Source organism: Canis lupus, chromosome 7 (assembly GCF_003254725.2).
Source record: "Canis lupus dingo isolate Sandy chromosome 7, ASM325472v2, whole genome shotgun sequence".
In the NCBI taxonomy this organism is placed as follows: Eukaryota; Metazoa; Chordata; class Mammalia; order Carnivora; family Canidae; genus Canis; species Canis lupus.
In genome coordinates, this window is record NC_064249.1 from 43,138,178 (window position 1) to 43,153,550 (window position 15,373).

Here is a 15,373-nt window from a genome sequence, read left to right on the forward strand (position 1 = left end):
AAAATCACCGCTCATCTTCCTGAGTCAACTTTCTTTTTTTTGAAGCTGCTGTTTGTCCCTTTCTGAGATTTGGGAAGGGAGGTTTCCCTGGTTTATCAGAACATATCAGAATGCATCTCTCACTTTGGGTGTTTCTTGGCCGATGGCTAATCTTTCTGCTTTGTGTTGATTTCTGTTGGCACCAGTCTTGCCAAATGACATCTTCCATCCTTGGAACCTCCATCCTGGCAAGTGGTACAAACCTGCCCCTCAGAGCTGGGTGTTTGCTGAGCCAGCAGCCAATCTCCAGGCAGAGTGAGGCTGTGAGGAAACTGCAGGCAGGGGTGTGGGGGTAGTGTCTCAGCTCCTGAGTCGGGAGCTACAGGCCTCTGTACACTGACTTTCTGCAAGGACTTGTGGATAGGGCAAACAAGTCCCCAAACCTGAGGTCCAGCAGTATGGGGGAATGGCCTGCCTCCTTCATGAGGACATAGATACTGGTGGGGGTGGCTGGAGGTTGAGGGCACAAGGTGTGGTTTGTTCCTGACCAGATTCCCTGAGGATTGATTCTCCTTAATGGTATGTTTTCCTCTCCTGCTGCCTCTGAAGCTGACCTTTCACACTTATGGAAAGCAGCTGCCCACCTGTAACCCTGTCCCTGGGGTGTGGGCCCATTGGGGAGGTGAGGAGGGTGCAGCCAGCTGGTTGAGAAAGAGAGCCAGAGTGTGGAGTCTTACCTCTTGCTTGTGGACAGAGAGAGGAATGAAAGGGCTCTGTCCCCTAGAAGCCCTCCTGGGGAGTGGGGTATTGAATTGCCTCCTCCCCAAAGCACTGGCATGGGCAAGCAAGCAGCATCTAGTGGATGCCATGGTAGCAAGTCAGCTTCTGGAAGGTTTGGGGTGGTCTGGAAACGTGGTTTATTTATTTATTTATTTATTTATTTATTTATTTATTTATTTATTTATTTATTTTATTTATGATAGTCGCACAGAGAGAGAGAGAGAGAGAGAGAGAGAGACACACACACAGGCAGAGGGAGAAGCAGGCTCCATGCACTGGGAGCCCGACGTGGGACTCGATCCCAGGTCTCCAGGATCGCGCCCTGGGCCAAAGGCAGGCGCTAAACTGCTGCACCACCCAGGGATCCCCTGGAAATGTGGTGTTGAAGGGAGTGGGGGGATGGTGGCGATAAGGGACAGCACTAGCCATTGGCCAAATACCTGCTCTGTGTCAGGTGCTGGGGACACTGAGAATGAGCCTAGTCTAGTGGGGGAGACACATAAAGAATAGTCTCATAAAAGTTGCTGTTATAGGGCAGGGGGCTCCGTAGGAGGAACACCTAACTATGTGCGCGTGTGTGTCTAGCAGGTATGGGGGCTGTGAAGTAAATTTGGGGTGTTTGCAGAGGAGTTGATCTTTGAGCTAAGTTTTTTTTTTTTAATTTTAAAAAGATTTTATTTGTTTATTTAAGAGAGAGAGAAAGCGAGAGACAGAGCATGAGCAGGGGGCAGGGGCAGCAGAGGGAGAGGGACAAGCAGAGCAGGGAGCCCAATGCAGAGCCCTATCCCAGGACCCTGAGATCATGACCTGAGCTGAAAGCAGACCCTTGACTGACTGAGCTGCCTAGGCGTCTCTTGAGCAGACTTTAAATTGTGATTAGGAGATGGACTGGACACACTGAGGATGGGCTCTTGGAGAGAATGAATGGGCTTTGAGGTGTGAGAGGCCAAGGCCTGTGCACCAGCGAGATTGGTGTCTGAGCAGGTGTGTTGTACTTGGTAGTTTTCTCCTCAAAGTTATGAGACATCACTGGGGTTTCACCTGAGGGGTGACATGCTGAGATTTGAATTTAAGATCACTCTGGTGGCAGAGCTGAGATGGAGTCGGAATGGCGGCAAGGTTAGTGTGGCAGGAGAGTCCAGCCATCCAGGAGCACAGGGATGGGGCCACAGCTCAGGCAGTGAGACAGAGATGTGCAGTATTGAGGATGCAGGTGGCCTAATTAGCACCTGGAGGGCAGTGAGGGGAAACAGGAGCCTAGGAGGACAGCCATGTTTCTGGTTTGGGTTAGGTCAATGATGGTGTTATTTGTGGCACAGAGGGATACTGAGGGAGGTGGGAGGTCCAGGTAAGGTTTCTTTTAAGTCTGCTTTAAATGCAGACTGGAGTGCACTGGGAGGCAAGAGGAAAGGGTGGTGGTTGAGGATGCCAGAGCAGTGCAGGTGGAGGAGATGCTCCCCTGGGCACCGGTGAGGTTGAGAGATGAGTCCAGGGATCCCTGGATGGCTCAGCGGTTTGGCACCTGCCTTTGGCCCAGGGTGCAATCCTGGAGTCCCAGGATCGAGTCCCGCGTCGGGCTCCTGGCGTGGAGCCTGCTTCTCCCTCTGCCTGTGTCTCTGCCTCTCTCTCTCTTTCTCTGTCTATCATAAATAAATAAATAAATAAAAATCTTTAAAAAAAAAAAAAGAGAGAGATGAGTCCAAGGGGCCTGGTGTAGATGTGAGGAGAGAATGGCAGAGTCACGGTCTGAGTGGGAATAGGAAGGTTAGAGCTCTCAGGGATTTGCAGGGATTGGGGTTTATCGAGATTTACCATTATGACTACCCATGTTTAAACCATACCTCGGTTACTATGTGAGCTCTGGCAAACTTGCCTGAGCCTCATTTTCCTCCTCTGTAAAGTGGGGTGAGATTGTATCAACTTTCTGGGATTGTTGTGTAAATTAAGTGGAATAACCTCCAGAGATCGCCCAGAGCACAGTGGGTGCCCTGTCGCTGGCCAGCACTGGGCCTGCACTAGCTCATCACCTGGTGAGATCAGCAGGATTTCTTGTGATCATGCTCTTAGGGGATAGTTAGATAAATTATTTAATGCAGTTTGTTCTGAGAAAACATTTCAAACTATATTTTGGGGCAGAGGAATAATAAAAGGGATCCTTATGGTGAAAAGGTCGAAGCTCAAAGTTGTGGTGCGACCAGCCAGAATCTCCAGGTGAGCTAGAGGGAACGCCAGGGCTTCTGCCGAACTGCCCTGGGGTGGGGTGTGTGGGCAGAACCTGGCAGTACTCAGCCCCCCTTCTGCTACCTCGGTCCCTCCGCCCCGTCCTTGGCTGTTAACAGCTTCTAGACCTGTGGCTTCCCTCTCACAGGTCCGCCTGTGCGGCCCGCCTGGGATCATCCAGGAAACGCCTTGTAAGTCGGGCAGGTGTGAGGCTGTGGGTGTGGGAAGGCCCCTTGGACGTGAGTCAGCGGCCTCCTCCCTGGTGAGTCAGGGGTGGGGGCCGGCGGGCAGGGCGGAGGCGGAGCAGGCAGGGGCCGGCCAGCACGGGTCCCCACCACCAGGGGGCAGGAACCAGGCAGGGAAAAGCAGCCCCAGTGCTGGAGGCCTCTGGCCCCAGGGCCGCTGGACGCGGAGGTGGGGCCGAGACAGCTCGGCGGGCTGGGCGTGGGCGGAGTCGCTGCCGGGGACGTGCCCATGGCCCAAGCGTGCCCCGGTTTCTCTGCCTTCGTGGGCAAGTGGAGACTGAACTGGGATTGGTCGCTGGGTCATTCTCCCCAGCCCTCCTGTCTGCTGCCTGGGAGGGAGCTGCTCCGCTCGCTGTGAGTCAGCGGCATGTGATTCTCGCCAGTGTCAGGCCTCTGGCCCCTTGATGGGCACCATGGGGCCTCAGTTCCCGAGCAACAGGCCTCCCGGTGCCGCCCTGGCAGTCGGTGGCTCTCTGGCATACCCCTCACTGTGCCCCCCACCCCCCACCCCGTTCCTGTGGCCTTCTGGACTGTTCTCCCTGGCTCCAGGGTCTCCAGCCCGCCACTGGGGCGATTGCGCAGCAGCTTCCCTCCCTGGGCCCCAGGGCTGGAGCTAGCAGTTCCTCAGGGGGGTTCCTCAGGGATTTATAGCTTCCGGAAGCTGTTTTCCAGTGTCTAAGTGTCACTCCTGGGATCTGAGAAATCATGATTTGGTAGCAGAGCCAATGGTGTGATTTAGGAGGTGAGAAAGTCCCCTGGCTCCTAAATACCATCCCTAGTGCCCCCACTGTGTTCAGTAACCACAGACACGGTTGGCACCGGGTGTGCGTGACCCTTTGCTCATGCAGAACTGAACGAGACCCAGTCCTCGCCCAGTGAGCTCACCATGTGGGAGTGAGGGCAAGAGAAGACAAGCCCTCGGCTGACTCAACCCAGAGCAGATGCTCTAGTCCTTGTATGGGACAGAGCAGGTAGAGATGGAATCTGGCTGGGCCTGGAGAAGTAGGTGGCCTTTAACTGACCTTTGGGGGGTAGCTGAGATTTCAGCAGGAAAGAGGGCTATGGGGTGCAGGGGCCAGCATCCGCGACAGGTCTCATGGTGAAGGCAGAGCTGTGCTCGAGGCAGGTAGGCTGTGTGCAGAAGAGGCCCCAAAGCAGGTGGGGCCAGAGTCCCAGCACCTCAGGGCCAGGCTGTGTATGGGGTCCACGGGCCGCAGTGCCCTCTGAGCTTGAGAGGCCTTCTCTCAAGAGCACTCCACTCACTGGGCTTTACCTGTGGGGTGCAGTAGGGTTTGATGGGGAGGGTCAGCCAGGGAGGGGTCCACCAGCATTGGGAAGGAGGGGACATGGGGGTTAGGGGGGCTCCAAGGCCTGAGTCCATCTGCATGGGTCAGTCTGCCACAGGTCCCATGGTGACCCTAGGCAGGAGCAGCCCAGCATCTATGTGACCCTGTCACATCTGTCCCAGCTCCTCTGCACTCACTCAAAGCCCCCAGGGGTGCCCCACGAAGGGCCCTGTGCCCCGGCTTTCCGGCCTTCTGAGAGGAGGCGGGTGCCGCTGAGTCACTGCCTGGGTATCTGGGGCTGGAGCCATGGCTGAGTCACCTGGGACCAGGGCCCGGGGGATGGGAAAGGAGCTGCTGGACATCTGGAAGGGGGAGGGGGGCTGGGCGGAGGCAGGAAGGGCAGTGCCAGCACTGGGGGGGGGGAACCAGGGGCAGTGGACAAAGAGCCGGGAGCCCGCTCATCCCTGGCAACCCCTCCCCTGGGCTGGGCCCTGAGTGGCTGCTGGGTTTGGGGAGGAGCCTGGCAGGATGGGGTGACCGAGGGCGGTGGCTGTGCCCTGCCCCAGGCCTGGCCTCCACTGGGGAAGCTGCCTGCCCTGCTCACTTGCCCACCCCCCACACTGCAGAGAGGATCCTGGCCTTCCCAGCTCCCTGCAAACCTCCGGGGTCTCCCTCACAGTCTCGCACAGAATGCTCACCCCACCAACCGTAGACCGCACCCTGACAGCGCCCAGACCAACAGGGCGAGCAGAGCGTCCGCCTCCTGTCTCCCATACGAGCCTCCTGCCCACAGGGCCTCTCAGCGTGTTCTCTGCACAGGCTTCCCTCATTACCTTACCAAGAGGAATTCCCAGGCCAACCATGAGGCTCCCCTAGCTCTTTTTTTTTTTTTTTTTTTAAGATTTTATTTATTCATGAGACACACAGGGAGAGGCAGAGACACAGGCAGGGGGAGAAGCAGGCTCCATGCAAGGAGCCTGATGTGGGACTTGATCCCAGGACCCCAGGATCATGCCCTGGGCCAAAGGCAGGTGCCAAACCGCTGAGCCACCCAGGGATCCCCACTCCCCTAGCTCCTTAAGTCAGCTTGCACACATACACACATACACACACTCACACACTCACGGGCACATACGCTCACATACATACACACTTACATGCCTGCCCGGGAAGTCCCTGGGAGCCTGTATCCTTTGACTCACAGATGAGCTGTGACTTGCAGGCATGTGTCAGAAGAGGCCTGGCATGAGACGCTCAGCCCACCAACGGGGGCCACTACCCCTCACCCTGGGCCTGGGCTGCCCCTTCCCCAGGCACCTCCCATTCCTCTCTGCGACCTGGGTGAGGCCTTCCTTTCCAGCTGGTGGTGGAGCTCAAGGTGTCTGGGAGGGAGGGGGCTAGCCAGGAGTGGGTGGGGGTGGCAGGAGGCCAGACTCTGGCGGGATCAGGTTAGGGCAGGTTTGGGGGCCAGGCATATAAACCCCACTGTGCACACCTGGCCCTCTGCTTTCCTTGCAGAGTGTGTCTGTCATCATCAGGTCTGGTGAGTACCTCCATCCTGCTGAGAGCTGGTTGGGGGGGCCCCCTGGGTCTCTGCCTTATTCCTGTGTCTTGACCCTTGTCTCCATACTTTCCTCATTCTGGATCTCTCCCTCTAGGGGACCTTGTTTGAAGTGTGGGAATGAGGGCTTTTCCCAGGCTTCTCTGTGAGGTCTCAGTGTGGGGGTAGCTCTGAGGCCTTCTCTTGGGTCTTATTCTGGGCATCTCAGTCTAGAGACCCTTCTTGCGGGTCTAGGCCCAGGAATATGAGGTGTGGAGGGTGGTGCTGTAATGAGAGTCTTGACTGTGGTTTTTGTTTTTGTAAAGTCCTGGGTTCTAGCAGGACTGAGGGAAAGAGCCAGGGATCTCAAGTACCTGGGTCCTGCCCTGAGTGGCTGCACGGTGCCCTGCCCTCCCCCTTCTCAACTCCTCCCCTTGGAGAAGGCAGTGCTAGCGGGGTGGGCCCAGGGCACTCCTTGGCCCCGGGGCCCTCACCCCAGGACCCCCAGGCTTCCCAAGGCTGCTCAGAGCATTCTCAGGGGCAGAGCCGTGGAAAAGATGGCCTCTGCGTTCTGCCTGCTGTTCCCAGGGCACAGGACATGCAGTTCCTTTAGTACCAATTGTAATAGGATCCTTCTTGGTGGGGAGGGTTGTTCAGTGGCCTCCACCAGTTCCCTGTCTGATTGAGACAATGCCCCCTCCCCTGGGGGCTCAGAGGTTTCCAGTGTGAGTGAAGATCCATCCCCGTCCTCTGAGAGTCCTTAGTCCAGTGGACAAAACACACTTGCCCAAGGGCACTGTCTCCGGCCTTACGGCCCCTCATATATGAGGGAGAGATGACTCCTCGGGGACTCTCATACCCTGGGCTGCAGCTGTGACTGACTAGCCTGTGGAGAGGCCACCTTCCCGGTGCTGGCACAGAGCCCACTGGTCTGTGGAAGAGGCTCCATAGAGAGGACAGTAGGTGGGACTCTGGCCACCTGCTCATTTCCCTTTCCACAGACACTCAAAGTGGGGAGCCCTGCCCTCAGGGCTGTGCCGCAGGTGCAATCGGAGGAGACAAGAAGCCCTGCCCTTGGTGATTTCCAAACACAGGGAAGAGTTTAGCATCTGCCTGCAGCAGGCAGTGGATGTATAGCTTCTACCCAGGGAGGCACAGTGTCCGGACAGACGCAGAGAGGAGCACAAGGGCTGAAGTGTCTTCATCACTTGCCACCCCTGTGCCCCAGATCCAAGATGTCCAGTCCCCTGGAGCAGGCGCTGGCTGTGATGGTCTCCACCTTCCACAAGTACTCTGGCCAAGAGGGTGACAAGTTCAAGCTGAGCAAGGCGGAGATGAAGACACTTTTGCAGAATGAGCTGCCCAGCTTTGTTGGGGTGAGTGGGGCTGGCTGGGATGAGAGGGTCCTGATGTATGTGTGGGGGGGTTGCTGCTGCAGGGGGCTGAGGCCCCAGTGGGAGTACCCTATCACTGCTGTTCCCACGGCTCTCCAGAGGATGGATGGCTGTCAGGGCCCTCAGCGGCCATCTGTCCAGTCCCCTCACTGAGTTGAGCAAGCCAGAGCCCCGAGAGGGGAAGTGACTGGCCCAGGAGCACACAGCTCTCTTGCTCTTAGTTTCCATGTTCTATGCCAGACTAAGAAGGGACACCGGGAGAGAAAAGTGCAGCTAGCACATGCAGCCTGGGGTTGTTTGCAGACAGATGCAGTCAACTTTCAGTTTGCCCCTTGCCTTCCCCATACTGACTACTGAATAATTTTAAGTCAGGCCTCAGGCTGTGGACTTATGCAGCATGTCCTTTATTCTTTTAAAATGTTTTTTGGTTAAGCCTTTCTAATTTGGTTTCCTTTTGGCTGGTATTAAAAACTTCGCCTTTTCTGAATTCAGGAATTTCTTCATCAGCAACGTGAGGTAGCGATGCCCACTTTGCTGGTCTGGGGAGGGTGGTGGTTACCTGGGGGCCCCTCACTCCCAGCACAGGCAGCTGGAGACCTTTCTCACGGAAGGCCGACCTGTCATGTGGTCTCCTCATAGCTCCCCGGAGCTCCCGGCCCACTTACCTACTGCCCAGTGCAGACAGAGGGCTGGGCTCTGGTCAGTGGGTGTGGGTTTGGTGTGGGGGTGGGTGGAGAGCAGCCTGCTGAACTATTCTCTCTCCCTTCAGGAGAAGGTGGATGAGGAGGGCCTGAAGAAGCTGATGGGAAATCTGGATGAGAACAGTGACCAACAGGTGGATTTCCAGGAGTACGCGGTTTTTCTGGCCCTGGTCACTATCATGTGCAATGACTTCTTCCAGGACTCCCCAGACCGGCCCTGAAGCAGAGCTCTTACTCTGCCAAGGGCCTCCTGGCCTACGAGGACTCTAGCTTTCCCTTTTGTATTCAATAAACTTTTCTGTTGATGGTATTCCAATTGCTCAGTGATGCCCCATACCCTGGTCAGCACAATTGGGGTGCTGGAAAACCAGAGCCTCCTTAGATCCTACCTCCCCTGGGCCCTGACTCTTTTCTGGAAATCTCCTCAAGGCCAGAGCTATGCCTTAGGTCCCAGACTTTGTGATTTCAAATACCATTAAAAAATTGAGATAGTTTGCTAATTTTTTTCTTTTTTTGCCAAATAAAGATATTAAAAAAGGCAAATCCCATTCACCATCACCATCATTTCATAAAAAGATAAAATTCCAACAAAGGAGGAAGGATATACTCAGAACAAAGGACAGGCCTTGACATTCAATGCTGTGAACAGTTGTACTCAGAACTGCTCAAGAGGTATACATTGGTCTGAATGACTCGGCACACCTCCTCATGAAGGACTTCTTGCCAGGTTGCAGGCCATCAGCAGTGGCCCTGTTTTAGCAAAGTTTTTTTTTTTTTTTTGATATCTGCTCTCAGATTGGCTTTCGTGTGAATTCATCCTTCTCTGGTCTCTGTTGGAGGCTACCAAGCTCATTCCTATCAGCATCCTGATTGTTTTCTACCATGTTCCCTAAGCTTGTATAGTGAGGTTGCCATCTGTTCTGCACCCTATGTCCAATCAGGTGACAGCCTAACCAAGTGCTTTGTCACTGCCTAACAGGGTCACCGACTTTCTAACTAGCAAAGTTGAGGTCTGCATATATTTTTTTAAGATTTTATTTATTTATTTATTCGAGAGAGAGAGAGAGAGAGAGAAAGAGAGAGAGAGAGAGAATGAGAGAGGCAGAGACACAGGCAGAGAGAGACACAGGCTCCATGCAGAGAGCCCAACGTGGGACTCCATCCAGGGTCTCCAGGATCAAGCCCTGGGCTGAAGGTGGCGCTAAACCGCTGAGCCACCTGGGCTGCCCGAGGTCTGCATATTTTATTCTGTCCTCTCTTCAATTAATTACATACATTAGGTTTTCTCTCTCTCTCTTTCTCTTTATTTTTAATGGGTCCCACTCCTCGTTACCAAATTCTCTACAGTTAGGAATGTATTCAGTTGTAAGGCACAGGAAACCTGACTAACAATGGGATAAATAAATTGGTATTTAAGTGCCTCATTAAATAAGTCTGAGATATGCAATTCAGGTTTGGTTCAGTGACTCAGAGATGCTGTTTGGTTACCTGTCACTGCATTAAAGTCACCCAACACTTGGTGAATTAAGACAGATTCATTTTCCCTCCAGGTTCTGTAAGGAGACCACAATCAGTCAGTAGGGTTCTCATTTGGAATTCCTCATGTGGTTTCAGATGGATGTTGGAGCTGGAGTCATCATAAAGTTCCAATCAATTCAACTTCTGAGGTAGCTCACTTAATACGTCTGGCAACTGGTACTGGTTGTAAGCTGGGAGCTCAGCTGAAACTGTCATCTGGACCTCTCTATGTAGCTTGGACTTCTCAGAGCATGGCAGCTAGGTTCTGATAAGGAGTGTCCCTTGAGTGAGTATCCCAAGAGGTCCCAATGGGGGCTATGAGACTTTCAAGATTTATCTCAGAAACCCAAGAATATCACTTCTGCTGCATTCTATTCATCAAGCAAGTCAGTAGTCTGGCCCAGATTTAAGGTTCCATCTTTTCATGTGAAGAGCAGTAGCACAAAATCGACACTGGCCACCTTTGGAGACTGTATACCATAGACTGACTTCTAGCAACCATGTGTAGAATGCACATGACCTACCATGTCTTACCCTATTAAGGCATCCTTCCTTAGACCTACCAAGTCTCACCCCATTAAGGCATCAATGTGAGGTCCAGGGTCTTGCCATTATGTCAGCCCCAAGTTTGGGTGTTGCTGAGTACAGCTCCTTGAGAACAATTCCCCTGGACCTGAAGACCTATGAACAACACATTCAACGCACAAGGGTGAGATAGACAGGTAATAAACACACCTAGTCTAAAAGGAGTGGTGGTGGACTGAGGGCACGAAGTGTCATTGGCCCATAGCAATTCTGAATTTGAGTTGGACGTGTGCCACCAGAATCTTGATTAGGGCCAGTTTTGCTTCCTATAACTGATTCTTCATGGGTCCACTTTCTAAGCTCTTGATTTCATTCTCTTTTAACTCTTTATTTTTCCATAAGAAATGTTTGTGTTGGGCCCCTGGGTGGTTCAGTCTGTGAAGTATCTGCCTTTGGCTCAGGTCATGATCCCAGGGTCCTGGGATCGAGCCCCATATCAGGCTCCCTGGTCAATGGGGAGTCTGCTTCTCCCTCTGCTTCTCCCCCTGCTTGTCTCTCTCTAAAACAAATAAATAAAATCTAAAAAAAAAAAAAAAAAAAAAAAAAAAGAAATGTCTGTTTGTAGCTTTCTTAGCTGTCTCCTGCCCAAAGGAAGTTGACAACCCAAAGCTTCTTTTGTTTGCACTGTCTCTATGATTTTCAGCCCAAGATTACGTAATTCCTTTAAAAATGTTGTGGGGGGCATCCCCAGTGGCTCAGTAGTTTAGTGCCACCTTCATCCCGGGGTGTGATCCTGGGGACCTGGGATCGAGTCCCACGTTGGGCTCCCTGTATGGAGCCTGCTTCTCTCTCTGCCTGTGTCTCTGCCTCTCTCTCTCTCTGTGTCTCTCATGAATAAATAAAATAAAATCTTAAAAAAAATGTTGTGGGCTTTCTGTGTATCAACTTATAATTCATTTGATTAGACAAAAGCCACACTAGCTAACCTCCCAGAGACCAGCCCCTCCCTCCCTTAGATGGACAGCCAGGGAGCTCTTATCTGAAAGGTACACTTGTGAATTATTAGAAGCCAACTTGTTTATCCAAGATCTGTGAGACTTGCCTTTAAATCTTTCCAAGTCTATACCTTTGACTTCGTTTTTACCTGGTGTCCTTCTCTATTGGTGAGGCCCTGCATTTGACTTTGCCCTGAGGCCATTTATCACTTTGAGAGCCATGCTGGCCATAAAGACTGTTCTGGGCCCTCTATACTTCTTCTGAAAAACCTGAGCTGTTCCTTCTTAGGTCATTTCTTTCTTCTCATATTTTATCATGGGTGTCAGAATAAGTAGGCCCTTTCAGCATTCTGTCTAAACATCTCCTTAGCTGGATCATGAGTTCATTAGGTACTCTTTCTATTTTCCTGTTACCATAGAATTCCCAGACATTCCACGACTACCTACTAGGGGTCACCCTTTCTTCAGCCTTCAGTAATAATTTCCTCGCTACCCTCTAAATTATTCCTGTGAACCTCTTTGAGGTGTTCCTAGCTTTCACTTATTGCCTGCTCCCAAAGCCAATGGCACCTGCTTCAGGTTTGTGTAACAGCATCATCCCTTCTTGCAAGGAACCAGCTCATATTAACTTACTAAGCTTTTCCTACCACTTCCTCTATCACTATGTGTAGTTTCCATTTGGCCTGCATCCCCAAGATACATCAATGAACAGTTCAATGAAATATTTTGTCATTTCATAGCAAGGGTCCCTGGCTTTCCAGCCTGGACTAATTGGGCTCTTGTATCTCTCTATCTTCCCTCCTCCACATAGCCAATTCTACATTTTATTCTTTTATTTGAGGACTGCACTTTCAGATGTAAAATTCTCTACCAGTTTGGAATGTATTCAGCTCTGAGTTGCAATAACCTGATGAATAAGTGACTTAAATTATCTTATATAACAAGTCTGGGGTGGGCAGTTCAGGGTTGGTTCAGGGGTGCAGAGATGCCACATGACACCAAGTGTCTTTTCAGTTTTTTTGCTCTGTAACCTATATATGCTTTCTGCCTCGTGCATGCTGTTTCATGATCACAAGATGGCTGCTGTACCTCCAGGTCTGTGTTCCAGTCTGGAAGATAGAGGAAGGGTAAGGTGCAAAACCTTTTCCTTAGACTTTGCCTTTTTATTATGCAAAAACTAGTCTCTCCAAGGATTTCCACTTGCATCTCTTTGATCTTAAGGATATATTATGGCTAGTCCTAGCTGCAACCAAGTATTTTCACCAGGGCATGTGAAAGAAAAAAATTGTTTTTTAAAGATTCTATCTATCTATCATCTATCTATCTATCTATCTATCTATCTATCTATCTATCTGTCTATCATCTATCATTTGATAAATAAAATGTGAGAGTGAGCACACATATGTGGGAGCAGAGGGTGGAACAGAGGTGGAGGGAGAGGGACAAGCTGACTCTGTGCTCAGCACAGAGCTCAATGCAGGGCTTTGCGATCTGGTCTCAGGACTTTGCGATCACAACCTGAGCCAAGACCAAGAGTTGGCCACTCAACCAACTAGCCATCCAGGTGCCCCCAAACTGGGTTTTAATAATAAGGAGAGACAAGAATGGACAGTGGACAAGAAATCGACAATATTTTCCTGAACTGTCTGGGAGCTGGGAGAGGCTGAATAAGGAACAGTGTTGGGACTTTACCCAGGTCTGTAAGAAAAGGCCTCACTTCTATGGGACATGGGATACGGAGCAGGGGTCTGGGCCTTCCTCCTTTTCCCCTGCCCCTGTCCTTTGGCTTTGTGATGCCTGGGTGACTCAGTGGTTGAGTGTCTGCCTTTGGCTCAGAGCATGATCCTAGAGTCCCAGGATCAAGTCCCACATTGGGCTCCCTGCATGGAGCCTGCTTCTTCTCCCTCTTCCTGTGTCTCTGCCTCTCTCTCTCTGTGTCTCTCATGAATAAATGAATAAAGATGGTATTTTAAAAAAATAAATGAAGCTTAGGCTTTGTGGGAAGGGAAGGGGACCTGGGTAAGCAGAGTCCAGACGTTCTTGGACTCTTTTTTTTTTTTTCATTCTTGGACTCTTGATGAATCAAGGGGAAATACGGCTTATTTGCTGGTGGTCTGGATGCTCACAGTGGACCCTGGCTTTTGCTGGGGCTCAGTTCCCCATTCTTGGGCTGTTTTGTCTTGTGGAGACTGGCCTCAGCTGGCTGGGCACTGAATGGGGCTAATTTCTTTTCCTTATGCACATCTGAGAGACTTACAAACACTAGACTTAGCTAGCTGGTTGCAACAGTCTTCCTAGAAAATCTGTGCTGAGGCAGAGGGCAGAAGAGTCCAGAAATGGCAGGTTCAAAGGGGTTGGCCAGCTCTCTCCCTCCCTCCTCCTAGAGCCGCAGCTGGGAGGAGGGCCTGTTGTTCCCTTGGCTTTCGGCTCTTTGGGATCTACCTTTGGCAGCCTATTAACCCTTGCAGAAAAGATAGTGACGTCAAGTGTGGCTCTTGAGATGAAATGACTGAACTAGAGCTCCCCGTGCTCCTGTCTTCAGGTCACATGAGCTCTCCGATGACTCACCGCTCCCACCCGGCTTGGCCATCAAAAGAAGTGGTGTCCTAAGCTGTACAGGATCTCCTTGGCCTCCGTTCTTCCTAGCAAAGGCTCCCTGGCTGGAGCCCAGTAATCAAATATTCCCTGCTCACCTCTTCTTCAGGGGCTTAGATGATGAGGAAGAAGGTGGATCAGTCTGACAACACTTCATTGGCCCCACGGGGCTATGGCATTGGGGGTGCTCACCCTGCCCCTAGGCCCATGTCCTTTTGGAACAAGCATGTGAATGTCCAGATGCTCTAGGACACTTCATCTTATTTCTCCCTGAGGTGTAGAACCAGACACTGAGCTTCAGAGGGCAATGCAGTTTCCCAGGAACCTTTCAAAGACCATGTGGATATGGTGGGGGCAGCAGAGAGAGAGGAGGGAGAGAGGCAGGGGAAGGGAGGGCCAGTGCTAGGGGAAGTCCTCCCCGATCAGATTGTGTCTATTCCTACCAGCACACCCACAGGCCAAGGAGGGACCCTCACCTTCCAAATGTGCTGGACACTTGCACAGGGCAGCTCTGGGGAGAGCCCAAGTATAGAGAATCGAGGGTAGGTCGCCACCGGCAGTGGACAAGGAGGAGGGTGGCCACTGACTGGCCTGGGGTGTGTGCGTGAGGTACCTTAGGGACCATTGCAACTCTGCAGAAGAGAGTCCAGGCCAGCTGGTTGGAAAGGCAGGTGGATTCTCAACACTGCAAGGACCCAGGAAAGCAAGGGTTTGCAGCTTACCCGTGCTCTGTGTGGAGGCAGAAGTCTGCACCAAGTGGCCAATGACAAGGGCCTTGCACTCTCCTTCCACCTCCCCACTCTTGACACCTCCGTGGAGGGGTTTCAGTGGGCTGGAAGGCTGGAACGGAGAATGACATCAAGCCCCTTCACATGGGAGTCTTAGGGTAGGAATCTTCCAAACCCACTTTGGAGGGCCAGACAAGGCCAGGGTTAAGTTCCAGGTGGCAGGAGGGTGCTGGAGTCTGTGGCCGAATCCAGTGAAGGGATCTTTTCATGCCTGCCCTTGACCCCAAAGTCCCAGGTGAGCTCCTGCCTCTCCCTGTAGCAGGCAAACAAAGGTGGAGCATCCTTCCAGAAAGTGTGACTGACTGAGGATTGCAAAGGACCTCTGAGTACCAGGCTGCGGCTCTCCAGACCACCCTGTAGGGGATTAGCCTGCCACCACTGTCTTCCCCCTCGGCCCTGCTCTGTGGGTCTTGCTAGCATGGACTCCACCAGCCCACCATACGTTTATTTGTCCCATCTGTGTCATTTCCACAGAGCCCAGGACTGACCTGTCTTCCTTATGACTATGCTCACCAAGCCTTGGACAGGTGTCTTTAAATATCTACATGAGTAATGAGTGGCTCCTAGGCTTGCCACTTAGCTGTGTGACCTCACTTAACATTTATGCCCTTCCTATGCACTTCCTATGCACAGACACTATTTATCTGTGAACTTGTGTATCTGAACTCGTAAATGGCCCACAGCAATCCTATGAAGTGTCACCATTATGATCCTTGGTAATGGACAGAAGACGGAAGTGAGGCCCAGAAGGCGGGCTGCCCTGTGGCAGGGAGGCGTCTGGCGGCAGAGCCCAGAAATCACAGGCCC

At 52.1% G+C, this 15,373-nt stretch overlaps 1 protein-coding gene across 7 annotated transcripts; it reads left to right on the top strand.

The window, feature by feature from the left end:
* Positions 1-358: 358 nt before the first annotated feature.
* Positions 359-8,455, top strand: S100A2 (S100 calcium binding protein A2). 7 transcript variants are annotated; one of them, XM_025428928.3, is made up of 3 exons: positions 359-558; positions 7,279-7,426; positions 8,214-8,455. In XM_025428928.3, exons 2-3 carry the CDS (start codon positions 7,286-7,288, stop codon positions 8,364-8,366), a joined length of 294 nt encoding a protein of 97 aa, XP_025284713.1. In that variant the 5' UTR covers positions 359-558; positions 7,279-7,285; the 3' UTR covers positions 8,367-8,455. The 7 variants fall into 7 exon arrangements, with proteins under 7 accessions (XP_025284713.1, XP_048968610.1, XP_025284714.1 ...); XM_049112653.1 differs by lacking the exon at positions 359-558 and adding an exon at positions 2,903-2,970; XM_025428929.3 differs by lacking the exon at positions 359-558 and adding an exon at positions 3,148-3,170.
* Positions 8,456-15,373: the final 6,918 nt, after the last annotated feature.

What these genes read in the sequence shown, in the direction of transcription:
- S100A2 (XM_025428925.3), top strand. Translation starts at nt 3,454, where the DNA reads ATGGCCCAAGCGTGCCCCGGTTTCTCTGCCTTCGTGGGCAAGTGGAGA. An exon ending in AGGGAGCTGCTCCGCTCGCT is followed by an intron (nt 3,579 to 7,278) that starts GTGAGTCAGCGG and finishes CCTGTGCCCCAG; the next exon opens with ATCCAAGATGTCCAGTCCCC. An exon ending in AGCTGCCCAGCTTTGTTGGG is followed by an intron (nt 7,427 to 8,213) that starts GTGAGTGGGGCT and finishes CTCTCCCTTCAG; the next exon opens with GAGAAGGTGGATGAGGAGGG.